Here is a 27,602-nt window from a genome sequence, read left to right as displayed (position 1 = left end):
CATAATACTCAAACTAAAATCAAAGTACCCCGTATCAGTATTAGAATTATTAGAATGTATTAACATGACATTTTTTTCTACATTTTTTAAGGCGTCAAAGTTTTAATTTATGATTTTATTCGCATTTGGATTTTGGAATCACAATTGTGACAGCACTGCAGTATTGCCGCTTAGCAGACGATGCTCATAGCACGTGCCGGAAACCGAAGTCTTTCTTTCCGGTTTAGCTTTGGCAGTAGGCAGTAGGCTGCATCCATAGCACTCCGTGGCAGATTCCTCCAGAACAAATACCACATCGGGAAATATGGAGGAAACTTCAACAGACCAGATTGTTGACGATGCTGCGCCAGCATTGCACGAGTATGGACGAACGTTCGATGTTATTGACATCGGGCCAGGTAATAATCTCAATTGGAGAAGGGTAATTGTTAAATTAGTAACGTGATCAAATTGAATTCTAGATGGAACTTCAATTCTGGGTTCGTCCAACATGTGCACACGATTTTGGGCGGGAATCTTGTCTGTGTACAATTCTCCTGATGCTGTGACTGATCAAACACAATGTCAGTCAAGTATGGAGTTCGAAGGTGGACTTTCCTGTGCAAAATTTGTTTCTGGATCAAAGGTGATTTACAGCCTCATTATTTTATAAATTTGATTGTTATAGGTAGCAAAAAAAGTAATAAGTAATTTCAGTATATTTGCCACACTAAATTAAGCATTCAGCATGTTAAGTTAATATTGTCGATATGGACTTGGTTTGTCGGAATATTTGGCATCACCTATGTACTTCACATCAGCAACAAAGCCAGATTTTCCATTTACATAATAAGTCACAACCTTCAAAATGAGTAGTTAAGTAAACTCAGATGACCTATCCAGCTCTCAGTTGTTACCTGTCGGCGGCCATCAGGTAGAAGAACCTGATATTGCCCTTTGGTGTTATCCCCTTTCCTTGTTTCCTCATGACCAAATTCACTATAGGTATAAGGATCTTTGACATGGTATCCATAGTTATAAGCTGGGTAAGCAGGGGCCTAGTAATAGAAATCTGATTATCAAGAAATCTTCTAGTGTGATGAAATAATGTAATTACATAGTAATTCACATCATAATTGTAACTTGAGTAGCCATTATTGGGTTGATAAGGTGGTGTTCCAATAACAACAGCAATCAAAGTGGACAAAATGATAACCTGTATGCATGAAACCAAAAAGTTTGTTATTGTGGTAAAAGGGAAATCATTTTCAATCACAAACTTACCTTCATGTTTAGGTGCTAACAATGCGGTGAAGTAGGCTGTTCAAAGAGCAATTGCATAATGGAAATGAAGGACAATCCCGCTTTATATAGAATACCAGCAGCCTATTAACGTTACGCCCATCGTTTCTTTGTTTTGTTTTTTCCCGCCTAGTGACAATGAGAGAATTCTGCCATCCAAAGCTTACCTTTCACCGAATACCGTTGATCTTGCGCTAGATACAGTGATTCTTGAATTTTATTCTTCGTAGGGAAACCTAAAGGGTCTGGCAAAAACAACAAAAGAAAGCAATCGTTTTCATTAGAGATGATTGAAATGGGTGGGTTTTCTGTTAATCTCCTTAGGTATGCCAATGGAGAAGTATGCAAAAAAAGAAAGTTTTGCTATTCACGGGGGCGGATGGAAATATTCATTAACAGACGGAGCGGAACGTTGGCCGTATCAAAAGTTTCCTTAGTTACTAAAACTTGCATAGCAATCGATCGTATCAAACGTACAAAACTGCGCAAAGAATCTCGGGTCTAGATATTTTCATTGTTTGCTTTCATTCGTGATTCACGCTTTGAACTGAATGTACGGTGTTTGTAGCGATTTAAATAACACCGACTGCTGAAATTTAGAAGGTAGCCCGGATGGGGTATTCAACCGAGACTATCTTGATGTAGGGGATTAGGGAAAGGTAGCTAAGAAATGATGTTGCGATAGATAAAGAATACATTAACTTTCGAATTCAGGACTTTAAATTTCATTTAGTGTGTATTACTTCCAAAATTTCACTTTTATCTTCGTTTCAATTTGTTACATGATGAAATGCAAATTTTTAATTAATTTATTTTTTTATTTTTTTAGGTTATAGTAGGTCTGGATTCGGGTTCTGTCTCACTTTTAAACGTTCGACCAGAATCTGGTTCGGGAATCGACATGCTTGCATCGGTCGTAGAGCACGACAACGTCGTGAGTTCGCTCAGTGTCAGTCGCGACGGTACACGAGCCCTGACCGGAAGCCTCGATCGCAGGTTGGTACTCATAATATTCTTTGCGTCGATGTCGACATTGACCCGAATTTATACAATTCCGCAGTTTGAAGGTGTGGCACACCGATTACCTTGTGTGCAGTCACACCTACCGGCCGGCCCACGCTGATATGGTCGTTAGCGTGGCAATCCATCCAGAACAGAACGATATGATGGTTTCATGCTCGGAGGACGGGTGTGTCATAATGTGGGATTTGCGCATGCCAAAACCGGCGTTGGGTACGTGTGCTGATGGATTTCCAATCAAAACTCTTAACTTGTACCTAACAAAGATTTGCATTCTAATACAGGCATTCCCAGGGAACAGTTTGCAAATCGTCCCTCTTGCGTCTCTTTTGTTAATCGCCGTGGAATCAACCTCATGATAGGTACCGTCTCAGGCCACCTGATTCATCTTGATGCTTCGTCTCCAAAATCCGCCCCTTCCTTCGAGTTGGGTGCTCATTCAAGGGCTGTACGTACTATATGCCCATCAGGAGAAGATGATGACCAGCTTTTAATAGCTACATGTGCTGAAGATCGTACCACTGTCGTTTCTTCCGTTAATCCGGCTCATCCGAGAATTATGTAAAGTTTAAAATCGATTGTATTTTACTCCGATTGGATACTAACAAATTCTTGTATTGCAGACACTCTGATGAGCTTCACAAAGATGTTGTTCGTGGCTTGGCCTGGTCGCCCAAAATTGGCGATCGCCAGCGTATTTATTCCTGTGGATGGGATCGTCAGGTCATCGTCCACGACATTATTACCTCTTCTTGAATACATATACCTCTTCGTTTTCGAAAATGCACACTGTACTCCGACACCTTTTGGACTAGTCAACTTTACTCAGAAGCTGGCGTGGCGTAGGTGTACCAGTAGAACAAATTTATGGCTATGAAAAGAGCAGGGAAGAAAATGCGGGAAATTTGATCTATCTTGGAGACGGAATTCATCGCCTTGCCGTCCCACTGCTGAGTCCTACTTTGATTTCTCCTTCTCGGTCTTTGGGATGGATTAGAACGTTCATCTGGCTGGATCTGCACAACGGCCGTCTCTTCTTCTTTAATACTGCGTAGGTGGCTTTCCACACTGAATACCTCTCTTGGATGCACCTGTTTAGTCTTGGCCAAATTGTTATGATCTTGCCCATTTCGTCTCTCTTATATCCGTCCCGCAGTCATGTCCTACCTTTCGAGCTACTACGGGCGATGGAGTAGGCGGCGCTGCAGGGAAAACTTCGTCAGAATTATCCAGTTGCTCGTCGTCGTCGTCGATAGCCATTTCAGAAAAGTAGAGTTCTCCGAAGCCGTATTTAGTGAAATAATGTACAAAGGCGAACTACAGGCAGGCAAACGAGAAAGGTGAGTCACCATCCAATCTGCCTCGTTTTCAATATCACGTACCTGAACAATGGTTGCGAATATGAACCCAAATGATAAAAAAATGAAGTGATCCAGAGCCGTAGGATAGGTCACTTTTGGTAAATTTGCTCTGGCTTCTAATCCCAGGAAAGTCATTGTCAAGACTGTAGTGACACCTTGAGCCAGAAATTCGATTGTTGACAGAAAGTGATTGACGATAATTTGTAAACGTACCGAGACTGACACGATCAGCTGTTGCTTCTCGATTTAGCCAGAACGAAACCCAAGATAGGACGACGAGCAGGATACAGGGTCCGTACACTTGAATTAGGAAACTTCCCATATGGCGATGCAGGTGAAATCGCACAGAAATCATTGAATGATTGCCTTTTGATTTGCATAGTAAAAATGGTTTTGTCAGTGAAGCTTTCAATTATTGCTATACCGTGTTTGAAGCTGATGTTGTAATTGGAAACGGGCGCTGACACTAAATCGAACTGGGACATTTTCATGCCTGGTGCGATCACGATCTGACGGTCCTTGTTCCAGCGGTAAATCGCTTCCGATTGAGTATAGGCAACTGCATTGAAATGTACATGCAATTTTTAGATTTTTGTTTACGGAAAGAAAATTAAATGCGTATCAATCGTGCATTAACGATTGTATCTATTTGTTTGGAAATTCTGCAACTAGGAATGCTTACAGCTTCCCATGCTTAACGGGCATAATTGGACGTCCTATGTTGCGGTAACAAAACATAATTGTTAATTCATTTTTTGCGGTTTATTGTCGATGAAATTATTTACCATTGGAAATTTGCGTAATTCCATTGGACAACTCGCCTTTATCGTCAATCTATAAGAATCGATTAAAAAAAAAAAAAAAAATTATTTCTAATTTGGTCGTTAAAGCATTGATTCGCTATCATTCATCCTGTTGGGATTGAGATCTTTAGCAAATCAATGTGTTTGGCCGTATTTGCATAGTCAATAGTTCATTTCTTGTGATGGCCGCTTGTTGATCTGGTGATGGTGCACTTTAGTATGCCAACAGTCCCCTACCGATACCCACTTCAACTCTTTTGTTTGTTTACCTTGAAGAGTAGAGGATTCTCCCGTCTGGAAAGAGACGCACCAACTTGTTTGGCGTAGTGATGGTGTGCAAATACGAATTTTTGCCATTGTAAAAGTAAGTGTCCGGTTTCCAGATCCGATCCAACATAGAAACGCTTAGCGAGAGCTGGTCGTCCGCTTTGGAAACTTGTTGATGAGCCAATCGCGTGTCCCTCCATGTTTGCCGGAAGTAACAGTCGAGCGAGAATGTCTAACCATTGTCGGATTTTCGGAAATCATAGCCTTTTTTTTTTCTTTCAATGATTTATAATTGCGGTGGGTTTACGCTACCATATCGGCTTCTGAAACGGGTCCCATACTCCTCACCATAATGTCGACATCTACTATAGTTGGGGGTCCTGCCGATTAAATTGAAGAATTTTAAAAATTGAAATTGAATTTGAAAAAAACAAAAAAACAACAGAAATGAAACCTCCTATGTCAGGCCTCAAGTGATGATTGTAATCATCCAGTAATTTATCGAGCAACAGTGAAACGTTGTGACGAGTTTTGACGGGTCTGATGAAGGAAGATCCCACGCCCGTTGAAGAATTAGGAGACCCGAGATGTTGGGATGTCACGTTGCAGCACCTATTGCTATTATTATCAAGCCCGTCCCAAGAAAGAAAAAAAAAAATTCGGTTTGGGTTATTGGTTCCTTGCACTCAATTCCATTGATAGTTTAATAAGCGACTGCGTTATCCCATCGCTGTATAAATAGAAAGGAAGTTAAGCATGGTGAAAGGGATTTGGAAAAGCTCCTCGGTTCCAAATCTCTTTTTGCGAATGCGATGATGCGTGTCTGCAGCCCATCTAGAAATCACAATCGTCTTATTTGCAGTAGCTATAAAACTAAGGCACTCGATTTCTCGACTTTGTTTCTCACATAAAATCATCTTGCACGTGCATCTATTTTATATCTTGTAGAAACCATTTTTTTTTTTTTACTTCCAATTGACATCCGAGTGACTCTTTGACATAAAACGATCTATTAAAATGTCATAGTGATTTATGTTGTTGTAAAAAGAAAGTGATGTATTACTGCATCGTTTATTTTGTTTGAACAAAACAAGGGCTCACCTCATTGATAGTAGAAAGAGTAGATCGAAGATCAGAGGAAATTTGATGGTGTACTTGTTTTTATCTGACATGTTGAGACGTGTTGACAAAGACAGTCCTCTCCAATCGCGTGCTTTTCAATCCCGTCTGCTAGCCCAAAAAGCGACCTAAGAGCCAATGAGACATGCAAATAGATTGGAAATGGGAGGTTGTAACATGTCCCCAGTAGAAAACAATAGAGCCTTCAATCTGGCTCTTTTGCTGTATTGTTACGAATGAAAAGATGTCGGATGTTACCCGGCTCGCTACGTTCGATTTTCTCTTTTGTTCCAGCCGTCCCTGCCAACAGCCATCCAACTATTGTTGTGAAAAGAAAGCTCGTACAGAGCAAAGAGCGAAATCTTTGTATGTCTCATGATGTCGAGATTCTCGTGAATATATCGGTTAACTCGAGACGCTTCGATCCGTTTGGCTGTAAGTTTACTTTTGTTTGCATAATGGTTCGTTTACATTCTCTTGATTTCCTAGGCGTGTTGTGCGATTTGATTCATCTAACGTAGGTCTTAATGGCACTTGCCTACCCATTGCTTGTTTTATTAACTTGCATTTAGGCTGGAACAGTGATCTTTTGTTTCGAAGCTGGATTTTGAATTTGCTGCTTTGATTGAGTACAAACAAGCACAGGCAAATAAAGAGCGCAGTTTACGCTTGTGTGGTGGTCCAAACGGACATTGTAGTGACGCAAGATCAAAGAAAACGATGTTGTAATCGTCTTCTTTCACGTCACAGTAGTTTCACGTTGACAGTAAGGATCGCACCTGATTGTTTTGATATTTCATTATTTCCTTTAGGCACTTTTATCAGAAAGTAGAGCACGAAATCAAATTGGTACATCACCATTTCAATCAACTGAAAGTAAAGTTTGCTTCGATATTTTGACTTTGCGTAGAAAAACAATTTGCAGTTGCGTTGTCTAAACTTTATCAATGGCGGTAACTTTCTTTTTCCAAGTTGTAAACCAAATTGATGGCACACACACACACAAAAAAACGTGTAGTCCCATTCGTGCTTTATCTATTCTTTAATATTTTATCTGCATTGTTTAAAAAAATGAACCCGATTCGTTTCTTTTGACAATATCACGAGAGGTCAAACACGAACGTGATGTAACGTGCTATGTTAACTGATAACTTACCCTCACGGACGTTGTCAGTTGATGTATTTGTTCGTGCTGATTGCCGCTTGGTTGCACAGGGTCAAAATCACACAGCTCCAATACCTAAAAGAAACCGTTCTCCGTCAGGACTTTGAAACTATTTGTGGAAAGATTTGGACGTTCACAGGACCCGCTTCGACTATTCGAAAGCGATCCGTGTTTCTTGATGATTATATTCCTCCTAGCACACGACCTCTTGACTCTTTTGTACCGTTTCTCTGTCCCGCGTGAGCATGCGCCACGCCAGCGCTCATCCATCTTCAAGTCTATTTCTTTTTCACCCTCCACTCGTTCTCCTAACTGGCGTACTCTAAACGGTTCATCATCTGGTAGCTAATACCGTGATGCGGATGTTGATCTAAACAGAGAAACAATTCGAAAGCATGATAGGATGTTTTCTGTTCACAAATAGAGTTGTACCTACCTGGTGGTATGATGATTGAATTCGGTATTGTTTCTAGTATATATGTGGACATTGTCATTACCTAGTGATCTTTGATCTTCTTTTCTACATGTTTCACATTTTTCGGGATTTCCGTTCGATGGAAGATCTTCTTTTGAAGCCCTTTGCTCGTGTCATCTCTTTTCGTCTGGATGAGTTTGTTGGTGGGTTAGATAAAAGCTCAAAGTATAAGACGGTGTGCCGGTACTTAATCACAGTCAAAGATTCTGGCTGCTCTCGAAATCCTCAGATACGACGATGATGATGAGACTCGGGGGCTGCAACGACAGCCATCAGCGTGTCACCGATGTGGTGTCATTTTATTTTTATTTCATTTTACGAACAGCTGATTGAATGACAGCCGCTTTTATAGCCCGGCCGAGGAGGGGTGGCTTATAGCTCAACGAAGGGAGCCGTGTGGTACGATGCACGCTGCACAGTCCCGGGCATTTTAACAACACCGCAACCGTTTCGCTTGTGCGCATCATCCGCTCGGATTATGTCACGGATTTTTTTTATATATATATAAAAAACGCAACATCCGACGTTAGTCATCTGGATGATTTGCACAATATACTCTTGTTATATTTCCATGGATGTGGGATGCATCAATCTGGCGGAAAAGCTGTCTGCATCACGACAATGAGTCCCATGTACCGTACACTGTGATTTTGATGTGCTCAAAGAAAACGTCTGCGTCTCCTTTGTATCGTTTGAAGATGATGCTAGGAATGTTGGAAACCCTTTAGCTTGATTTAAAATCAGCAGTAACCTAATAAAGCAAACGCCAATATGTAAAGATGCATTCGTATTGACTTTAGGTATTTTACATTTTTCGTATTTTTGAACGCCAAACTCCCCATTGTTCAATTTTCTGCTTTAAGGATTTCGTTGAGATTGCGATTTTTGATGGAGGCTAGAAGAACGCACCCGGCCGATGGTGAATGTTTTGTGCGCCGAGATAGCCGTCAGAACGTAGTCAGCGGTATTTTCTTGAAAATTCAGCAATTGCATCATAATAATAATGCGCGGGCGAAGGGAGGGTACGTGGGAAATGGCCAGCATTTGTTAAGACTCTGCTGGACGATCGATCTGTACGATCAAGGGCTTCCGCCTCCTTGTGATTGCCCATTCTTGTCGCCTCTCATCGGCGTTGCCAACCCATACAAAAATGTGATGGCCATCTGATTTGACCATCTCCCTGACAGTTTTGCATTTTTTTTTTCTGCTAGTAAATCAATTCGTGATTTGGTTTCAAAAAATTTTGCACCTCCGAGGATGCTGATTGTTCATTTCTCACGGCTTTGATTGGCTCGTCTTCGCATTTTTAAAGAGATAAAGTTCCATCCGTCAGCTGATGGAATTGTCTTGTTTTGTTATTGGCCATCATATGAAACCTTTCGGCAGCGAATAAATAGGCAAGACAGCTCGTTCTTCTCGACTTCCGTTTCCTCTTTTCACGTTGCGAGCGGGCCATTATTTCCGACAAAATGAACCTATGCCAAACGGCAATGCTCTTTAACCTTCTTACTCATTTTGATGTGTTGGCGTCTCTGTGGCCTTTCATTCATCGTCGTCTACCGTGAATGACGGTATCCAATCACTTGGGTATTTTAAACGTTACCACCCTCTTTTGTTTTTTGAAATTCTCGAGTCTTACTTCTACCGCCTCCGTCAATTAACTTTGCCACATCGACTGATTCAGTCCGGGATAACCGAGTTGACATCTTTCTTATGTCACTACTTAGCGGTCTCTTTACCGGACACGCCCGCACGTAATGTCTAGATGGGCACCATGGCCCAGTGAGATAATGAGGTAGGACGGCTTCTTTGACAGTCTTTTACCTTGTTGCAAAGTACAAAGCAAACTCTGTTTTTGATGTTTTTATCTTTTGTGATATCAATTTCTGTAGTAGCCTTACGCAACTTTTTGTTTACCAGTTTTTTCCCATTTTTTTGTTTTGTTTTAATGTTACTAAGCGACGCAAGAATTCACAAATGGATACAGTAACGGAAAGCATAGAAAAGAAAATAATTTTATTGACTGTTTGACATTTAAAGTTTGTCCTTTTGTATGAGACTGTACATTTGTATTTTTAAAAAATATTATCTGGGAAAGAATGGCTAGTCTGGATAAAGTTTCAGTAGTTGATCCAGCCAAATCTCTTTTTGACAGTTGTTTTCTTGAGAGAAACCAAGTGTCTTTGTAAGGGGAAGGGCCGCGTGAATCCTCACATCAAAAGAGCGTATCCCTTAATCCACTGGATCAGTAGCGTGATTGCGTTGCGAAACCCGTCTTGTGAATTTTAAATAGTATCAATCAAAAAATCCAGCCGTCAATCCTCGCCCAGCTTGGTTTATTCGTTCATTTTATTCGTATTTATTCAATTGTTTTACTTTGTTTAAAGCAAAGAAGAAATTCTTTTTAAAGCGTGAAAGTAGGAGTACTCAGTTATGCAGTTGGTCGCTAGATGGCCGGGATTTTCCCCGCACGATCCCGCAATAAAAAAGAAAATCGTTTTGCAGGCAATCCTTTTTCTTTATTGCGGTACTTGGGGCTCATTGCTTCCCGAGTTTATGTTTTTGCGTGAATGGTTTGAAACGGAACAGCTATTGATCGGCTAGGTTTCGCCACTGAAGATTATTACATCGGAATTGGTCGTCATCAAATCGTGAAACTCGTCGTGAACGACCATCCAAGTAGTTACAGCAAATGTCCGATAGTAAATGTCCGTTGCCTAGGTGACGATAGCTCTCGTGCACCATTTTAGGCGTGTCTTTTTATTTTTCAATGTTCCTTATAAATAGTCACCTACAGGGACGTGATGTTTGGCTGTTGTTGGGTTGAACGCTATCGACGTCATAGAAGCAGCAAAGCCTGCGGGACTACTTTATTATAGCACCGCACATTTACTCTGCACACGCGTGACGCACAGTTATTTTTGCATTTAAAAGTTTCGTCTTTTTTTTCTCTCTCTCTTTACACAACGAAAAGAAGAAGAAAAAAAGAATTGTCTTTTTGGAACCAATCAATTTGAAGAGCGTTCTCTACTTCATTTATTATCGATTTGCTTCTATGTCGCTCGCTTGTGTTTTATTTGCCGAAACCAGCCTCACCTAACAAACTATTTATTGAACGCTTCGTGTCTTGTAAATTTATAAGCTATGCATCAAATTACAGTTGCCCATGGCATCTGACGTACTCACAAATTGCTGGCTCGGATAATCAGCAAGAAAATCCAACATTTATGAGGACCCAGTCCGTGGCGTGTAGAATGATTAGTTCTACGCTATCGAACGTTTGTTTTTGTCCTACCTGTCGCGTTTTCTTCTCTCTCTTCTTACCTTTCTCGTATGACGCATCACTGGCCCGCTGACAAGAGAGTAGAATCGATTTCGTCTGCTTCGTTTTACTTCCAGATAAATCCCTCTCGTGATCGGTATCCTGGGAAACGTGTTGTCGCGCACAAAATCTTTCACGCTCCACTAAACCAAAAAATGTCAACTGCTTTTGTTTGGCACAATTTGACAGAAAGGGACCTTGATTTTTTATGAACAAAGAACAACAGTTTTAGTTTTTTTTTTTTTTTTTTTAAAGGTTTACATCCGTTGTTAGTGATACCTCTTGTAGTTATTGAATATTCTGAATTACCATCGTTATTTTTCGTATACCTAAAGGCCTGTACCAGGCATTGTAAAATTCTTTACATGGTACCCGTTTTTTTTTTACACAGTTGCACGCTAATTTTAATTGAATCAAACGAATAGGCCGTCGAAACTGTATGGCTTTTCAATTACTCTTACCAATTCTGTATGCGCATATCTACAGCAGCGTAAAATATCGAAAAGCCAGTCATAGAGACACGTGATGTCGGAGCTCGTCCACCGTGACATTGTCGTTCACATGGGCCGGATCTAAACAGTCTACTATATAGTGTAATTGATTTTTATTTAACGCGGTAAAAACAACCGTGCATTGTTGCTGGTGCCCGGCCACCTCCGGCGCTTGTGTCCCTTCTCTTTTCCTCCGCCAATTCTAATTCAATTATGTATTTTAACTGGCTGTCATGCTGAGCAGGAAATAAGTTTTACATGATTGTCACACGCAGTAACACGAAATTGATTAGTACAAAGTCAACGACCCTTTGGAAATAAGTAAAACAAGTTACTAAAAAAGGCATCGATTTTTGGGGTACTTTACGGGTCGATCCCGTCTTGCATTATGAAGGGGTGGTTGAGTACACGTCGTATTCCTTAGCTCGTGAAACTGCTAACCATCACATGATCGGTTTCGATTTCAGTTAATGCACGTGAAAGATGAAAAGGTCAGCGGTGCCTGGGAATCGGTTCTGACAATTGCGTGTGACTGATACTGAAGCCGATGAAATTCTGATAAAACTTCGAATGCAAAGAGATCAAGAAAATCAATCTATATTTATGATTTATGGTCATAGCTTACTACAATGTATATATATACATACCGCCTGTTTCCCTACGCCGACCATATCGGATTGGGAACGTGAGATCTTTACATTCGATGGGTGTCTTGGAGCTTTTTTCGTGACGGTAGGTCCCCTGGATCGATATGACTGTTGATTTACGTATATGCAATGGGGACGAAATGGCCAGGGCGAAAAGGAAGCGTGCAAAGTCCAATTGAATGGAGGAAAAAGGGCGCAAGTCAGGAGGAGTGAGTAGTCGATTTATTTTGATGGAGGGAATAAATGTTTTTGTTTTTGTGTCCAGTGAACAGTTTTTGTATTTCCCGTGCCCGAGTGTTTATTATGGCGTCGCCAGCGTCGTTGCCAGAGGAAAAGGTCATCCCGTTCGCCCCTGTTCCATTAACGTTGGCGTCTGTAATTCTAGCGCCCGACTTTTGTAAGCCCGTCGTCTTCGGGCAACGTTCGTGATGCGATCGATTTGCCAGTCAATCAAATAGCAACTAGAACGATCCAGGCGCTTGAGGTGTTGTTTCAAGTGGAATAGAATTTTTATTGCACTTTTGCGCCATTGATAAGCACTTTTTTTGAAAAAATTTTTAAAGATTTCGAAAAAGGAAAAAATTTAGTAGACGCAACCGGTGAACTTCACTCTTTCGAGGGTGAAAAAAAAATTAACGACCGGAGATGAAAGAGCACTAACATGAAAACACTTTCACGAGGAAATCTATGAAAAAGCGGCAATTCAAGAAGAAAATAGGAACTAGAAAGAAAGAAAAAAAATGTATCGTAAATATGAGGCACGTCCAGCTGGCATCTGGTTGCGATGGGAACGTTCACCTTATCCGTGCACAGCTTAGAAGAACGTAGACTAATATTTAAATTGCGGAGAACTGCCTATGCTTCTGACCAGGAGCGGCAAGAACCACCTCCTCGGTTATACACACACCCACGCTGGAGATTTCGTACACATGTGTGTATGTCTACTGCTATTTTTGTCATGTTGAAAAAGAAAATAAAAATCAATATAGTCGTCTGTTTAAGGCCGCGTCTACCGTACCACATAACAAATGATAGCGACTAAAAGATGACAATCGAATAGGAAGTGTCTAGTTAGTTGCAGGCATTCGTTATAGCAAAGGTCATAGGCATCTTTTAAGGCACCGAACACAAAAAAGTACACCTGATGTTTTGTTGTTGCTCATTGTAGGCCATATGGCAGGTGAAAGTCTATGTTGCATGACGAGCCATCAAAGGCAAATGATGAGAAAGACGAAGTTTATCGACATCAGAGTATTGGGTCTGGAAAAGTTGGCGACATGAAAGAAAACACGGCGACACTGCGCACGCAGAGACCTTTTTCTTGAATTCTTTTTTTTAATACAATTTCTTTTTCTTTTATTTCTTTTTCTTTTCTTTTAGCGAAGCGGAGACGTTGACGACGACGCTACCGGCACCATGTGTTGAACGCCGGGCTACCAATCCCCCTTTCTTTCTCACCAGTAGCCGTGAGTATGATGATGAGCCTCCGCGGAGCTCCTCGCAGTATCGTCTCATCTGTGGCCACAGCAACATCATCATCATCGTTCGGCCTCCAATCGAAATAACCGGAGGCGCGTGCAGCCATTTGATTTGTTATCGACGTGGGACGAAATAGCTCATCGATTCATAGACAAAGAGGTAAATCTTTTATTTTCCTTGCGCTTCTTAAGCCGATTCGTGGAATTTAATGTTTGATGCGTCAGGTTTCTTTTTAAGTGCATACCAACTCGCAGAGGATAGACTCGTGTCTCGTTAATTTTCAATTGGTTGTCAAGAATAGGAATTCGCCTTAATTAATCAAATTTTTGGGCTCCTATTTTTCATTTTATTTTCGCTGCTCCGATCGTTTCAGTCAAGTGGAATTGATTGGGTACGCGAAAAAGACAAGATGTATTTTGTATGAATAGGCATTCATTAACTTCTTATTACAGTTTTGCATTTGAATTAAGGATAGATAAACATGGCTGTTTATTGCTGCCGCCAGGTTGTCGCACAAATTGAACATCCACTTGACTTATTCTTTCTACCTTAGCAACGTGTCATTTTCTTCAATCTTCATTCAGGCATAAAATCGGCTTTGGTCCCGATTTTCTCACTCGAGGCAATGCACTTTTTCCACTTGTTGTCGGCTTGAGCCGAACAGATGTCATTTTCGCAATCGGATTAACGACGTAGGTGTCCATCGACTCAGTCCTTTATGCATTTTCTCGTTTAATCATCTTATACTTGGGCACCTTTAATTAAACGAAACTCGGATACTTCAAGATGAAAAATATCCATGGCCTAGATTTCGCCCTCGCTATATTATTTCCTTTAAACATTTTGCAGCGAAACCTCTTTGCAGATGAAGGATAGTCGTAGCGCTCCCCTCTGGCAATAATATAAAAGCATGCAATGAAAGTGAGCTTTCAGCGGTACGTTTGTATTCGACCTTTTCGAATCATTTTGCAGTTTTAGTGAAAAGAAGAAGAAAAAAAAAAAACCTTTGCGACCCAGAGGATACCAGTCAAATCCCACTAAAAGGGAGCAATAGGGAACCTTGTCTATGGCATCGCCTTTGTGTTGAGCTTTTCTCGTCCCTTGGTTACTGTTGACGTAATCAACTGGTTTTTGTGGACATTGCCAGTCGTCTTCGTAAACACCTACTGCACATCGTAGAGAAATACGTCCTTGGGCTCTTTATTACTTCTGACTTACTTCACTAATAATAAAACGCCTTAACGAACTTTGCTCTACTTTTACTTCATTTAGTGGCCATTGTGCCCTCTTTTCATTACGGACCGAATCAGAGTCTAGGGAGCGGGAAAAGTATTAGAACTTTGTGCATTGCTCGTCGATGAGTGGTGAGTTTCTCTCCAATGAATGGCCACATCCGTGTTTCCCGGGAGACGGTGAAGGTTTTTCTCGCTAAGAGAACGTGAAGTTCGGCTATGAAAGTTGTCCAGACGAGTGGCTAAATTCTTTCATCTGTTTCGTTCAGTTAAAAATGTGAGCGGTTTGAATCATTTGTAACGCAGTTGGAGGAATGACTGGAAATACGATGTGAAATCGAAAAATAACCTTGACAGTGATTCGCTTTTTGTTATTTACAAAGGAAACGAGACAAGCTGCGCCGTCATGCCCACAGCGGCCGTTTTGGGTGCGGCCGTGGGCGTAGGAGGAGCTTTATTCCTGACGCTCACTTTGTTGATCTACCGTTACCATGCAGCGCAGAAGAAAGAAGCAGCCGATAACCATTATCCGTATCATCATGGCGGCAAGGGTGTCGGCTATAGTAGTTTGAGCAACAGTTGGTCAACACGGGACAGCTGGGCGCCACCGGCCTCTTCGACGCCATCCTACAAAGCCACCAGCTGTTTATTGGAAGAGGATCATGGCGCCTGTAATGGTAGACGTCGTCCACTCCCCAAACTCTATCTTCCCCTCACTACCCACCATCAGGTACGCATACGTTCTTTATCCGTTTCTACGTATTGACGAATGGCCTGCTACGCTTTTTTGAAATTTGGCGGGTTGATCCGTGAATAACTTGCGTTCCCACCGCTAGATGGCTCTTCATGACTTTTCGTGGCGAAAATCCGTTCACCTCCGAAAGCAATGTTCTATTTTATTTTTTATAGTTACCTTTAGGATGTTTTTTTTTTTTTTATCTTGGTATATTTGTTTTAAACTTAAACCATTAAATCGTAATGGACGACATAAAAGACGCTTGTAACACAGAGGGCGTTCTTTAATATTTACTTTCCTGTTGATTACGTTGGACCATTTGATCTCGTTTTTTTTTTTTCCCCCTTTCCTCTGTTTTCATGGAGTGTCAAACGTCGTACGGCCCGTTCGGCTTGAACGGGCGCCATTGCGTCTTATGTTGCTACACTCAGTGTTTCCTTTCTATTAGGGCGATCGATTTCTTTGGCTGAGCAGAAACTTCCCGGATTTCGTCTTGAATTCATGACACAAACAAGCGACTCTTTTGCGTTAATGGTCTCTAGTTCTTTACATGTTTTTCTTCTCGTTACACGTCAAGAAAAAGATGGTGAAAACAAAGATCAATAGACTTTCGAACCCCCCAGGATTACTGAACATCATTGATTCTTTTTCTTTCAACGTTTTCCTGCATTTGATATTTGAATTTCCGTCGTTAGAACTCGACAACACTTACCGGATGCTCAAATCCGGTGGATAGATTGATTTGATTTCGGAAGGGGGAAAAATAGTTAGTCCAACATGTTAGTCTCATCGATTGCATTACAGAGAGATCGATTTTTACTCTTGACTAACTGAATGAAATCGTCATTTAATTGTCAACTTGTCCTCTTGTTCAGTCCTACTGCCACATCTTTTCGTATAGGTGTTTTCGTCAGTGTATATCGATGGCATTGTTAGTGTTTCTTAATGAGTGTAGCCTAACAGTATGCAAATGTGATCTGCTACTGCCTGGCCGTCTGTATTGAAACCAGTTTATTACCGGCGTATTGCTAATAAGTATTGTTTTACACTGACGTACCTGATATCCCTGCAAATTTGGGTATAGATTGAAATGAGGCTAACCAAAAGTAGAACATATAACAGGGCAATAGTGCGACCGGAATTCACGTTCGAAGACATAGTGTTGAAGTTCCCATTGAATTGTGGGGCATTTGGCCAAAACAAATCGCCTGCAGTTCGGATTGCATAACTGTAAGTTTGCGCTTTTATGGTTGAAAAGAGGGACGTCTGAAATCCTCTCGAATAGGCGTGTAGTTTTCAAAGTGTATGCGGATCAAATGCATTGCGTAAGTAAACTTTGTTCGAATTTCAAATCCTTTAGGCATTTTGGTAATTTTCACTTCAACTAGTGCACCACGACTATCCTAAATCAGGCACTCTGCATTATTCCATTTCGATTGCGAGCAGTCTATTTCGAAATAAAGAAATCCTCGGGATCTTCATTGACGAAAGGGGAGGGGCCTTGCCTTTTCTGTCAAAAGGCAAAGGCCGTGCGAAAAAAGGAAACCAAATCGTAGCAAAAATGTAATTTTATTTATTCAGTTACCATGGCGCGTTGCAAAAAGAATCTTTTAAAATTGCGGATCTCGCACGTCGTAGATTTCGATCACCTGTCGCCAGGGGAAAGTCGCAAGTACATTTTCTCGAGTAAATAACTATGAACCTATTCTAACAAATTCTTCCTTCCTGGCGTTGAAAGCAAATTGCCATTGCCAGTAAAATTCAATTATCCGTGTCCGCTGTTTTTATTAGCGCAATGTTAGACATTGACCGAATCTTTTCTTCGTGACACGGTCATGTAGCTCGATTTTCTATTTCTGCGCTTGTAATGTCAATCAGACAGATGGACTTTGTCTTTGCTGTACCAGTCCCGAAATATCGATTCCCACATGCCCTTGCTGTACTAAACGCAAACAACACGGAAGAATCCAATTCAGACGATGGCAAAACAACAGGCACTTCCTTATACAAATAGGATTGTTGCTATCTCGTTCTCTTTTATTACTCATTCCAATCGATTGCAGCGATCAAAACATTTTCTTTTTCAGTGCCATTTCTGCGAGGCATTTATATTCACTTGTTGCTTGAATGCTCATTCGTTTTTATTGGCAAAACATTCTTGTCGGCTAGACCAATAGATACGGCGTGATTCTTCATCACGTTTCCCGACAACCTGTCGTTCTACCTGTCGTAGGATCTATCCTTGATTTCAAGTTATGTCTCTCTTTTTTCCCTGATAACTGAAACAAAATGCGACATGTAGCAGATTCGAAATAGTTTTACGACGCACAAGTTAAGGGGGGGTAGCGCAAATGCTGACGTCACCTCCGACATGGAGAGAACCTGTTGAATAAATCCGTCCTCAACACGTCGGCGCGATCTCGTCCCGTAGCTTTACTTGCCCGTCTATTTGGTCCCGATGTCTACCGGGTCGATCAGGTCAGTCTTGCCTGCCAGTCTTCACCAACCTGTCTGTTGTACATCTCTTTGGCAACGGCGCCCTTTATTTGGAATGCTGTGTCACTCGCTTGGCTGATTGAATTTCGTTGGCAGAGTTGCAACGTCACGTACAGGGAGCGTAGGGTAAGTGTTGCATTGGCGCATTAGGTGGGCGTAATTGATTGATTCGGCCACTATAGGCGGTTTGGCAGAATAAATCCGTAATTTATTGTCTTGGCCTGATTTGCGAACTAAAGCGGGCCAGCAACACGGTGTGCATTGATACACAGGATGAATTTGGTCGTAGATGTAGCCGAGTTATTGATTCACTTCTCCTTTTTATAGCTCGCGGTCTGCTATTATCCAGCAAGGCAATGGGATAAATTTTTAACATTTTCGTTTCTTTAGCAATCGTTATGTTGTACTATTGGTTGTAAAAGATGAATAGGTTGCGGTTATTTCGGGGAAAGAACAATCATCTTCAGTATCATCATTTTTTCAATGAAACTCCATCGACTTCCTAGAACTTTAAATATATTGTCGTTTTTTCTGACGTAAAAATCTGCAGAAGAATTTACGTTTATTTATTTATTTTTTTTTTGTCAAGGGTTTCGAGACTGCGAATCATCCGATTCAACCTCCGGCTCCTTCGCTGCCTCCATTTCAACATTGGTGTCCTAACGAGTCGCCATTTTCCATACCGATAACAATGTCGAGTTCGAGCGGTGGAGGGACTCGTAACAGCAACGCGGCTCCAACGGCCAACAGCAGCAAGAGAACATCTCCGTTGAATTATTTCAGCCTAGACATTCCGGCCAGTTTATTGGGTTCCACGGGCACGACAAGCAATACGTCGCTTCCGCACCAATCTTGTTCGTTGCCCTTTGTCGCCCGGCTGGTGCGCACTCCTTCAACTTCTTCTTCAACGTCCGGTTACGCTGCAGGTGATTCTCCTCATCACGATTACCAACAGGTGATGATTTGAAACAAAATCCAACTTGTGGAAGCATTACATCGTTGCCATTATGACGTATCCGCTTTTAATTAAAAGCATTTTTTTCTCTTGTAAGGCTACGTTCCTTTTATCCAATCGGAATTGAGTCACCTTTATTATTTTGTTTAAGTAGAAAACAAAGAAACCCTTTTTCTTAGGAAAATGATTTAAAAAAAAATAAAGCTCGGCCGCGTTTCCGCCCAAAGTTATCAAAGGGAAACAAATTATCGCTCTAGAACATCTTTAGATGCCATCAGCTTATGACGATGCCTGTTGAAAGGCTTTTCATTCTAGAACGGCGGAATGGGGGGGAGGTAGAAAAGAAAGAGCTACTCGGTTGCTGAGCGTGCTCACAACCGAGTTAAGAGCTTGCACTAGTATTAGCACGTCACGTAGAGAGATCTTGTTTTTGTTGCCGTTGGTTACCTGCTACTGGCGTGTCAGTTTGCCCCGGTACCTCATCAATGTCTTTGCCTTTACAGTAAGACACGATCTAATAGTGTGAAAGTTTCTCTTCTCAAAAGAAATCGAGCGAGGAAAAGAAAAAAAAAAAAAGTAACGTGTCGGGAAATTTCGTTCGTGAGTATCAAAGTATTAGTCGCGTACGCCACCGCGTAACGTAAGCGCATTCGCGACGCAGATCCCAAACTTTCATGCCGGCCATCGATCGCATCTTCTACAAAGCAAAAAAAAAAAGATGTGGACCTGCGTCGCTTGGCGTACGTGAAAAACTCTTAGGCTCATAAACCGACCAGCATCACGATCCAACAGCTGTTAGATTAGCAGGAACCGCGTGCGGGACTAACCTGCAATTATCCGAATGCGAGGGCTTTATTGCTGGAGACATTCTTGCGAGCCCCATTGTCTATCTGGAATTTTTTCCGGTTTAATCTCCTCGCCCTTTTTCACGCATTGTCGTAGACTAAAAAAAAAAAGAATCCATTCAATTTATTTATATGGTAGACAAAATCGATAAATTGCGTCTCTCGTCTCAGTGGAGGCACATGAGAGTCGCGTTCCAAGAATTTCTCAAAATTAAAAATCACATTTGTAGATGAAGAACTGCAACTACTTCACACAGGCAGTCAATTCCGTGTGTACCTTCATTAATTACTTTTATCTCCAAACGTAGTGGTACTATTCGTTCGATTTAACTGAAACTTTCCCCCCCCCATTTTTTATCCCGAACAGGGCCGTTCGGAGAGTTTGCAATGTCAACGTTCTCCGTCTCCATCATGTCGTCATCGTTTGGCTTCCAATCCGACGCCGTTGTTCGGATCGGGATCATCCGGGGGACATATCAATGTGAGCAGTAACAATTTGAACTTGACGCCGTATCCAAGTCCGTTGGTGAGTCCGACGCCTTCCTTTTCGTCGCTTCTCAACTCGTTGGCATCCGTCACTTCATCGACGAGCAATTCACCCGTTCCGGCCACTACGACGACGCCGGCTTCGCCACTGGTCAGACGCAACCGATCGCCAATGCTCTGCTCGTTGAACAAGATGAATTCGGTTCAATCATCGTCGTCGACTACGTCCAACCAGAGCCAAGGATCGACGACGTCGTTGTGCTGCCTGGCGATGACGTCAACTTCGACTCCGTTCGGAGCACTTCAACCGGAACTCTACAAACGCGAAACGTCCATTCATGTCGGATTGCCGGCCGATGATCAAGATCATTCGGATCATTCAACCAACGAATCGTCTTTATCAGACCATATTCAATCGAATCATCAACAGTTAAACAGCAGTGCGGGATCCGTTTCGATCACGGCTGCATCGGCGGCAACTCCTCAAAAGGGTAGCGGAGCGGCAAGCGTCCGTAGTAACAGCAACATTCCTCTCGGAAGGATCCATTTCCGCCTGTCTTACGATTTCGACAAATCGGATTTACTCGTCCATCTCATCGAAGGTACCACGCCATTCCTTATACGCCCCCACATACCTATCCTAGTCTGTTAAGGATTAGAGGCTGTTAAACTTTTCTTTTAAAACGAAATCGAAATGGTGATAGTCGTTCATAACACAGAATAGACGATTAGAATACGCTCGTTTTTATAGGGCCCTAAAAAAAGAAAAAGGAGGGCCCATTCTGTCTCCAGTCCGAGGGCTGCGGATCGATCGATGCGTAGTTCTTGAGATGTAAACAATCCATTTCTTTGTGTTGTGTGCCTTCTACGTTTCACGGAGTTTGTTTGTGCAACTGTGTAACAAACCCAATGAAACAAGTGTTTGATGACGGAAGTAGCAGACGACCAAGTCTTTTTCTTATTATTTGTTCTCTTGAAATCTCGAGTTTTCTTTCCTCTTGTGTGTACCTCCCACCGTTCACAGGTTTTATCGATCGTCCTTTTTGTTTTTTCCTCCTTCGAGTATTTTCTTTTTCCTCTCTTTTATCAACATTTACGTGAGCGAGCGGTTCGGGAAACAAAGACTCGCATTCGACTTATCCAAGCCAATCCATTTTGACTAGACTAGTCAATCTCATAAATGACACTCGATCCTCTTCATTAATGCTTCATCCTCGTCTTGCAATGCCAAACCAGATTTTTCTTTTATTTTGGCGAATGAATATTTAATTAGTAATGATGTCATTCATCATGGAATAGCTTGTGACTTATCGCTGACGATGGCCAGTTTTACGGATGGAAGCGGATCGACTTCGTCGTCTGGCGGTAGTTGCAGCAGCACAAGTGGCATGGCCGCCGTATCGAGCAGCAATCCACGGGAAGCGCATGTCCGTCTTCTTTTGCAACCAGAAGTGGATCAACGCCGTCGACAATCTGCACGCTGCCTGCGACTGGGAACCGACACGCAGTGCTTCTTCGACGAACGCTTCAAATTTCCCGTGTCACACGATCACCTTGCCGATAAGACGCTCCGATTCCAGGTAACAGCCCTTCAAGTGCTTTTACGCGCATTGTCGACGTCCTTGAGCGACGCCTCGTCAAAAATAGATGAACACGTCGCCAAGGGAATTTTATTTAGTCTTGAGCTGCTCTTGATGCTATCAGTTTGTTTCCCCTTGGCTGATGGCCACATAGTCTTTCCAACTAGTTGCCGAGTTGTCCCCTTTGAAAATAATTCCGTTTCTCGGCAACTGTCGTCTCAAAGTTTGTTCAAATTGGCAAGGCTGCCGATCGATACATCCGCATATTGAAGCCCGCCGTATGCACGGTTTCTTTAAACAGGTGGATCGCACCTGTTAAATGCGATGGGAATGCAGTACTAGTTGCCAGTCAGCGATTTATGATGACGTCGTGTCATTCACTTGATGTCAATGTCAAAAATACGTGAACAACAAATCGAGTGTTGCGACATGTTTCTGTTGCCAAGGTGTTGCCTGCACGACGTTTGGCTGTTTTGACGACCCATGTGACTCCGTCTAGCCGATTGGTGTACGCAAAAAAAAAAAAAAAAATTGCTTCTTTTCTTCCTCTTGGGTCCCTTTATAGAGTAAATGATGTTGGCGGGAACTGCGTGAGTGCACGCCCTAGCTACTAATGAGGCGGCATCGCTTGTTACTCGACCGTCAGTCTTTAAAGACGCCGATCATTTGAGCAGCAGGTTATAGTGTGTGTAATACGTTGATTAAGGAAACACTGTCTACATAGATAGAACTGAGCGAAGCAGTTAGCGCAAAGTCGTACACTGTCTTCTTGATTGAGTTGATTACGTGTTTTCAGGTTGATCGTTAAAATTGTAGGTCGTTGCCGCAATTTGAGATGTAATTAAAACGCAATCAAGGGAACCTATCAATCATTTGGTCGGAAACAGCTGCTCACGAAGACCTACAACGTGATGATTGAACGCTCTCCCACGCCTATTTTTCTTTACAGATTTGCGAGTACGATCGATTTTCACGACCGTGCGTTGTCGGAGACTTGCATTTCTCGCTGGCCGATCGTGAAAATGTCTTTGGGAGCAGCAACACCGGGCCGGGAGTCGACATTTGGGCGGACGTGATGCGCAACACGTTGCCAGATGAAAGCCGGCCGCAGCTGCTCATCTCGCTTAGTTACCTGCCATCAGCCGAACGGCTTACCGTCGTTGTTCTCAAAGCTAAGAATTTGGTGGTGCCCGCCAGCAAAGAAAATATTGGTAAACTTAGCTGATCATTTTTTTTTTTAAAGATTAAATCTTTTACCTTGATGTATGTATTATTTCACAGATCCATTGGTAAAGCTCTATCTTATGGTTAACGGCAAACGATTGAAGAAGAAGAAAACGGAGTGTCGTAAAGGAACATGCCATCCAGTTTGGAACCAAGCGCTGACATTTACATTACCGTCGACCAAATTGCACAGTTGCACACTGGAGGTGAACATGCAAAATAAGAGTTTTTTTTTTTTGTCTTTCACAGATTCGTTTACATTTTGATTGGCTTTACAGATTTCAGTGGTAGATCAAGGTAGTGAACGAGGTGGCAAAAGCGCCCAGTTGGGTTGTTTGGCTCTCGGTCCCGATCAAAATCCTGCTTCACCCGAACGCCAGCACTGGCAGGATATGGCCCATAACGTCAGAAAGTCTATCGCAATGTGGCATTTTCTGCATTGAAAACACATTGGAAAAACCAACACAATTACACAACACCCACACATACACAAAAAGAAAGATATAAATTCCATTTAATTTATTTTACGATTTTTTTTTTTTTTTAAAGATAGAGAAATCTTTTACATTTGATTACGTGTTTCATTTTCACACTTAGGAAACAATTCACGTTTACGTACAAATATTATATTCTAATTTCGATGTCTGTCGTGCACTTCCATCAACTTGGATGTCCGTTGACCTTAAAATTCAATGTCAATCCACCTCCTATCTCAACTATTTATTCAAGTAAAGCTTTTCCCTAGATGCTATATAAAAAATTCAACTAAAATTCTTTATATAGACGTGATTTTTTTTCGTTGTTTCAGTCGATTTCTTATGCGTTATTGAGTTTACTCAATGTCTTTACGATGTTTGGTACATGTCATACAAACACACGCCAAAAGCTTACAAACAAAAACGTTGACAATTTTCATTTGATACGAAATCACGTGCCATTTTTTTTTTTTCTGTTTGACATGGAACAAAAATATATGTGTCTGAAATTATCATCTTATCGGGAAAGACGAAAACGGCGTTTCTGGTTTGTTAAATTCTGTTTTCGTTTTCACATGTTTTGTGGTTATTGCCTTCGTTTAAACGGAAACCGCATTCGTCCCTTCGAAGAGATTACAAGAAAACTTAGGGTACCGAGTCAACTTCAAAGTATTCCCTGGAAGCCAAAAAACCAGTGCAAACGCATTCGATCGATTGGCTAGCCGACAACAAGATGACATCGTGGACCACTCTTCTTTTGTATGGCTTACTCTGCTGGATGGCTACCACCCTCGTCTACTGCAACGAGGATTGCAATCAAACACTGGAATTTCCTGACGATCACGGATGCAAGTGCGTCCTTTCAAATAAGGTGTGCATATTTTTTAATTGCTTTTAGATATTCGATTGATAACATTGGTGGAAAACAGACGGGGCTCCTGCTGACAAATTGTAAAAAGGAAGATCTGAAACTGGACGTATCCAAACTGTATCGATTGACACCTTTCAAGAACATGATAGCAATCAGTAATTCTACCGGAATAATCTTGTATAACGACGAAGATGATTTAGTCTTGAACGATATAAGAGAAGTCAGCTTAATCGTGAGCAATGTTAAGCAAGTAAAAATCTACGAAAAGACGTTTGATCGAATAGTCATCAACATCGTCTTCCACAACATTTTAAATTTGAGTTTTGCCGAAAGAAGCTTCACGAGTTGTTGGGGCACGGCTTGGATATTCAACAACTCCGTACCAGTATCAATACAACCCGCCTTCAGCAGCAGCGACATGGTTGTCTACAAGGATACGGATTCTTCATTCACAATTCATGCCAGACCGAGAGTGACTCCACGTCAAAGGATCAAAATGGTTTACCAACTCGCCGCTGAAGTGAATGATCTGAGTATGTATTTTTCTTATTTATTCAATCTTGCATCATAATTTCTTATGCGTTTGTTTACAACAGAAATAACCATTTACGCCGTATTGGCACTACTCGTAGCTATCGTTCTAACGCTGATCGGTTTGACCATTGTGGTGGCCAGAATAGCAACCCCAACAACATCAAGTTTTACTCCATTACCTGATGTTGTTCCAAGTCCTCCGAATATACCCATCCGGACAAGAAACAAAAATCCTGTCACCAAAGTCTCAAGGATTTCTAGGACATTTTTAGGCAAAAGAAACGCTGGAAATAAGGCCAATACAAACGCAGCAAAGCATCAGTTTCATATGAAAAATCCGCGGCCTCCGATTCCACTACCAATTCACTCCTTCGAATCCTGTTGAACGTAACACTTACTTACCTCTTCTCACGACAGCCATCTAGCGGCCGGAATTCCTCTTTCTCTAGCCAAACGATCCGATATTTCTGCCTTCCAGGTAATTCCGGAAATGCGAATGCTTCCCGTCATTTTAAAGAACACTTTTATTTTTCCATATTTCCAATAACTTGCATTTGTTTAAGACAAGACCCTCTACGTGGTCTAATTTGTCTATTGAGTGTATGTTAACGAGAGGCAATTGCGATCGATTTATGGCTCTTCTGGGCTTATTATTTATCTATTCATTCTCGGTTTTTAACTCGTTAGTCAGCCCCCATTCTACCCCAAACGTAATTTGAACTCGGTTTTTATCGTTCAGTTGTCAACGTCCGGATGTCTTTAAAATAGAAGAGGGGGGGGGAATATCATTTCATATTCTTAGGGGTTCCTCATTAACATTAAGGTCACACTATGATTTCACTACCCCCTTGATGTCTTTTGGGCTTTACACCTGCACCACAGCTGGTGTATCTTATGGGACTATGGCCGTGTTTCCCATAAAGAAGGTGATTTATCGTCCAGATGGGGCTATAATAAACTCTCATCTTGTTATCGTTCATCATTGGGTCACATCTTTTTCTACACAGCTCTAACTCGTTCACACGAAGCTGTTTGCACACCGATTCCCGACTGCGTCAGACAGAAGCCACTGTATACAAATACCAATATTAATATCCATCGTGTGTCTAGTTAAAGTATTACATGGAAAACGTGATTCCTACTCCGGGAACACGGCTCATATTTGGGTGTAACAACAACCTTTTCCTCCACTTTTGTAGTTTCACCCCTGACACAGAGCTTATTCAATTTCTGGTTTTTCCTTTTATTCTTTTAAATGCATCTGTATATATCATCGCGTGAGCCCATTTTTCTTTCCTGTTTTCCCCCCTCTGGGTTTCATGCCTACAGCGGGACTGTCTTTTTCGCGTTTTCAATAAACTTTTTGATTCGTTCTGCTGCTGGGCCTATCAAACACATTTTTATGTGCTTGTGTGTGTGTGTGTACATACAGAGTGTATTTTTTAAAAGGCTGAATCATCCGACAAGCGCGGTCAAAAGCTCGTTTTTTATAGACTGATTAAATGGATCTTGCATGTATGTACATAAAGAAGCCAATATAACAACAGCAACTACGAGAAAAAGAAGCCGCTCTCTCAACGTAAAGAAAGGAAAGTTAAAAGAAGAAGGACGTTTGAAAAATTTAATAGCACAAATAAAATATCATTTCGTCAACCATTCATACACAGAGAAATTTTATAGGCCGTTATCACAAATAATAATTACCATTTTTTATTTAATACCCTTTTTATTTTCCTATTGCCTAGGCAGGAATCTTTGAAGAAAAACAACAACAAAAGTTATGCCAATATTCCAGTACTGTCGATTCAAAGAAGGGAATGAGAAATACGAGACAGGAGTGGAGAAAGCATATAACAGATGGAATTCCGTCAATGCGTATAAATCACCGAGAATGTCCACGTATATGTATGACTAAACCCGTGTGATAGTTTGCTGCATATTGCTGCCAAATGGCGGTGCCCTATGCGGATCCACCTTTTCGAAAGTTGTTTATCAATATCAACGGCGAGTCTTGTACATATATGTTCACGTCAAAATCGAAGGTATAATATGTCTATCGATCCAGCACTGCTATGCTAAAGGTATAGCACGTACGTACATAGAAACCATCGTGTAATTGAATTGCACACGACTGCACATGTATAAAGTTGGTGCACTGGGTGACGTCAGCCGCCATTATTCACGTACACGGTATATTTAGCCCCACAATCTGCGTGCCCATTTCCTCTGTGTGGGAAATTGAAGCTATACAGAGATGTGAAACAAGCAGAAAAAGGAGCGTATAGATTTATGAAACTTAATGAGAGACGAAGTCATTAATGTACTGATCTGGTGTCTCAGTGACCTCTCAGGCTTCGTTTATTTCCGAGCCGAGATCTCATCCTTCATCGGCAAAGACTTGCATCAGCAGTCACGAATACATCACGTCTTCTGCTGCCTAAATCCCGCAGGGATATCCCTTCCATGTTCTGCTCCTTTTCTTTCGTCGTCTGATGATGCGTGATGCTTTTTCCTACTTCGTGTTTTCGTTCAGACGTTTGCTTTAGATTCGTTTTTGTTTGTCGACTGCTAGACATTCGAACCGAGTAAATAAGCTAGCGTATATTTTCTAGAGTTTACTATATATATACACACAACATAGACACAGCAGAAGGCACTCTCCTTAAGAGAGTCGATGGAGATTTATATACATATAATTTGTCTGTTCAGTGAGTGCACTTTTTTGTCTCTGTCCATT

The 27,602-nt window shown here is 41.6% G+C and overlaps 5 protein-coding genes and 1 long non-coding RNA gene across 11 annotated transcripts; 3 read left to right on the top strand and 3 right to left on the bottom strand.

Annotated features, from left to right (window-relative positions):
• The first annotated feature begins 193 nt into the window (after positions 1-193).
• LOC116925190 (methylosome protein 50) lies at positions 194-3,103 on the top strand. The gene is made up of 6 exons (XM_032931836.2): positions 194-398; positions 462-625; positions 2,111-2,277; positions 2,342-2,514; positions 2,586-2,862; positions 2,925-3,103. The coding sequence occupies exons 1-6, from the start codon at positions 305-307 to the stop codon at positions 3,055-3,057; spliced, it is 1,008 nt and encodes a 335-aa protein (XP_032787727.1). The 5' UTR covers positions 194-304; the 3' UTR covers positions 3,058-3,103.
• On the bottom strand, positions 681-1,380 carry LOC116925192 (cuticle protein 8). The gene is made up of 4 exons (XM_032931839.2): positions 1,264-1,380; positions 1,097-1,195; positions 897-1,037; positions 681-840 (listed from the first exon to the last, which is right to left on the bottom strand). The coding sequence occupies exons 1-4, from the start codon at positions 1,267-1,269 to the stop codon at positions 736-738; spliced, it is 351 nt and encodes a 116-aa protein (XP_032787730.1). The 5' UTR covers positions 1,270-1,380; the 3' UTR covers positions 681-735.
• On the bottom strand, positions 2,864-7,206 carry LOC116925188 (gamma-aminobutyric acid receptor alpha-like). 3 transcript variants are annotated; one of them, XM_045175111.1, is made up of 12 exons: positions 6,110-7,206; positions 5,834-5,979; positions 5,187-5,350; positions 5,045-5,112; positions 4,735-4,964; positions 4,448-4,496; positions 4,345-4,378; positions 4,087-4,221; positions 3,876-4,028; positions 3,684-3,817; positions 3,469-3,618; positions 2,864-3,401 (listed from the first exon to the last, which is right to left on the bottom strand). In XM_045175111.1, the coding sequence occupies exons 2-12, from the start codon at positions 5,902-5,904 to the stop codon at positions 3,123-3,125; spliced, it is 1,467 nt and encodes a 488-aa protein (XP_045031046.1). In that variant the 5' UTR covers positions 5,905-5,979; positions 6,110-7,206; the 3' UTR covers positions 2,864-3,122. The 3 variants fall into 3 exon arrangements, with proteins under 3 accessions (XP_045031046.1, XP_032787726.2, XP_045031045.1); XM_032931835.2 differs by having other exon boundaries at positions 7,008-7,206; XM_045175110.1 differs by having other exon boundaries at positions 5,834-7,206.
• On the top strand, positions 3,504-23,972 carry LOC116925187 (synaptotagmin-10). Of its 4 annotated transcripts, XR_006648059.1 has the most exons (10): positions 3,504-3,641; positions 13,332-13,589; positions 15,046-15,392; positions 18,484-18,849; positions 20,062-20,782; positions 21,480-21,760; positions 22,710-22,971; positions 23,042-23,190; positions 23,263-23,712; positions 23,793-23,972. XR_006648059.1 is itself a non-coding variant. In XM_045175107.1 (9 exons), the coding sequence occupies exons 3-9, from the start codon at positions 15,069-15,071 to the stop codon at positions 23,425-23,427; spliced, it is 2,268 nt and encodes a 755-aa protein (XP_045031042.1). In that variant the 5' UTR covers positions 3,504-3,641; positions 13,332-13,589; positions 15,046-15,068; the 3' UTR covers positions 23,428-23,972. The 4 variants fall into 4 exon arrangements, 3 of the variants coding, with proteins under 3 accessions (XP_045031042.1, XP_045031043.1, XP_045031044.1); XM_045175107.1 differs by having other exon boundaries at positions 23,263-23,972; XM_045175108.1 differs by lacking the exons at positions 3,504-3,641; positions 13,332-13,589; positions 15,046-15,392 and adding an exon at positions 16,245-16,723 and having other exon boundaries at positions 23,263-23,972.
• On the bottom strand, positions 11,238-13,336 carry LOC123473781. Its single transcript, XR_006648060.1, has 2 exons — positions 11,952-13,336; positions 11,238-11,868 (listed from the first exon to the last, which is right to left on the bottom strand). It is a non-coding gene; the product is annotated as an uncharacterized LOC123473781 (long non-coding RNA).
• An 81-nt stretch (positions 23,973-24,053) lies between the features above and the next one.
• On the top strand, positions 24,054-26,243 carry LOC116925191. The gene is made up of 3 exons (XM_032931837.2): positions 24,054-24,331; positions 24,390-24,864; positions 24,928-26,243. The coding sequence occupies exons 1-3, from the start codon at positions 24,194-24,196 to the stop codon at positions 25,248-25,250; spliced, it is 936 nt and encodes a 311-aa protein (XP_032787728.2). The 5' UTR covers positions 24,054-24,193; the 3' UTR covers positions 25,251-26,243.
• The last annotated feature ends 1,359 nt before the right edge of the window (positions 26,244-27,602 follow it).

This window comes from Daphnia magna, linkage group LG6 (assembly GCF_020631705.1).
Source record: "Daphnia magna isolate NIES linkage group LG6, ASM2063170v1.1, whole genome shotgun sequence".
Taxonomy (NCBI): Eukaryota; Metazoa; Arthropoda; class Branchiopoda; order Diplostraca; family Daphniidae; genus Daphnia; species Daphnia magna.
This window is presented reverse-complemented; position numbering and strand designations above follow the sequence as displayed.

Excerpts from the sequence above, each read along its gene's own strand:
- LOC116925188 (XM_045175110.1), bottom strand. The coding sequence starts at position 5,904 with ATGTCAGATAAAAACAAGTACACCATCAAATTTCCTCTGATCTTCGAT. Across the intron at positions 4,029-4,086 it reads CAACATCAGCTTCAAACACG|GCAATCATTCAATGATTTCT; the intron begins GTATAGCAATAA and ends GCAAATCAAAAG. Across the intron at positions 3,619-3,683 it reads TATTCGCAACCATTGTTCAG|TTCGCCTTTGTACATTATTT; the intron begins GTACGTGATATT and ends GCCTGCCTGTAG.
- LOC116925192 (XM_032931839.2), bottom strand. Across the intron at positions 1,038-1,096 it reads ATTATGATGTGAATTACTAT|GCCCCTGCTTACCCAGCTTA; the intron begins GTAATTACATTA and ends TTCTATTACTAG. Across the intron at positions 841-896 it reads TACCTGATGGCCGCCGACAG|GTTGTGACTTATTATGTAAA; the intron begins GTAACAACTGAG and ends CTCATTTTGAAG.
- LOC116925187 (XM_045175107.1), top strand. The coding sequence starts at position 15,069 with ATGCCCACAGCGGCCGTTTTGGGTGCGGCCGTGGGCGTAGGAGGAGCT. Across the intron at positions 20,783-21,479 it reads ACTCGTCCATCTCATCGAAG|CTTGTGACTTATCGCTGACG; the intron begins GTACCACGCCAT and ends ATCATGGAATAG. Across the intron at positions 21,761-22,709 it reads ATAAGACGCTCCGATTCCAG|ATTTGCGAGTACGATCGATT; the intron begins GTAACAGCCCTT and ends TTTTCTTTACAG.
- LOC116925191 (XM_032931837.2), top strand. The coding sequence starts at position 24,194 with ATGACATCGTGGACCACTCTTCTTTTGTATGGCTTACTCTGCTGGATG. Across the intron at positions 24,332-24,389 it reads AGTGCGTCCTTTCAAATAAG|ACGGGGCTCCTGCTGACAAA; the intron begins GTGTGCATATTT and ends GGTGGAAAACAG. Across the intron at positions 24,865-24,927 it reads CGCTGAAGTGAATGATCTGA|AAATAACCATTTACGCCGTA; the intron begins GTATGTATTTTT and ends TGTTTACAACAG.
- LOC116925190 (XM_032931836.2), top strand. The coding sequence starts at position 305 with ATGGAGGAAACTTCAACAGACCAGATTGTTGACGATGCTGCGCCAGCA. Across the intron at positions 626-2,110 it reads AATTTGTTTCTGGATCAAAG|GTTATAGTAGGTCTGGATTC; the intron begins GTGATTTACAGC and ends TTATTTTTTTAG. Across the intron at positions 2,515-2,585 it reads CATGCCAAAACCGGCGTTGG|GCATTCCCAGGGAACAGTTT; the intron begins GTACGTGTGCTG and ends ATTCTAATACAG.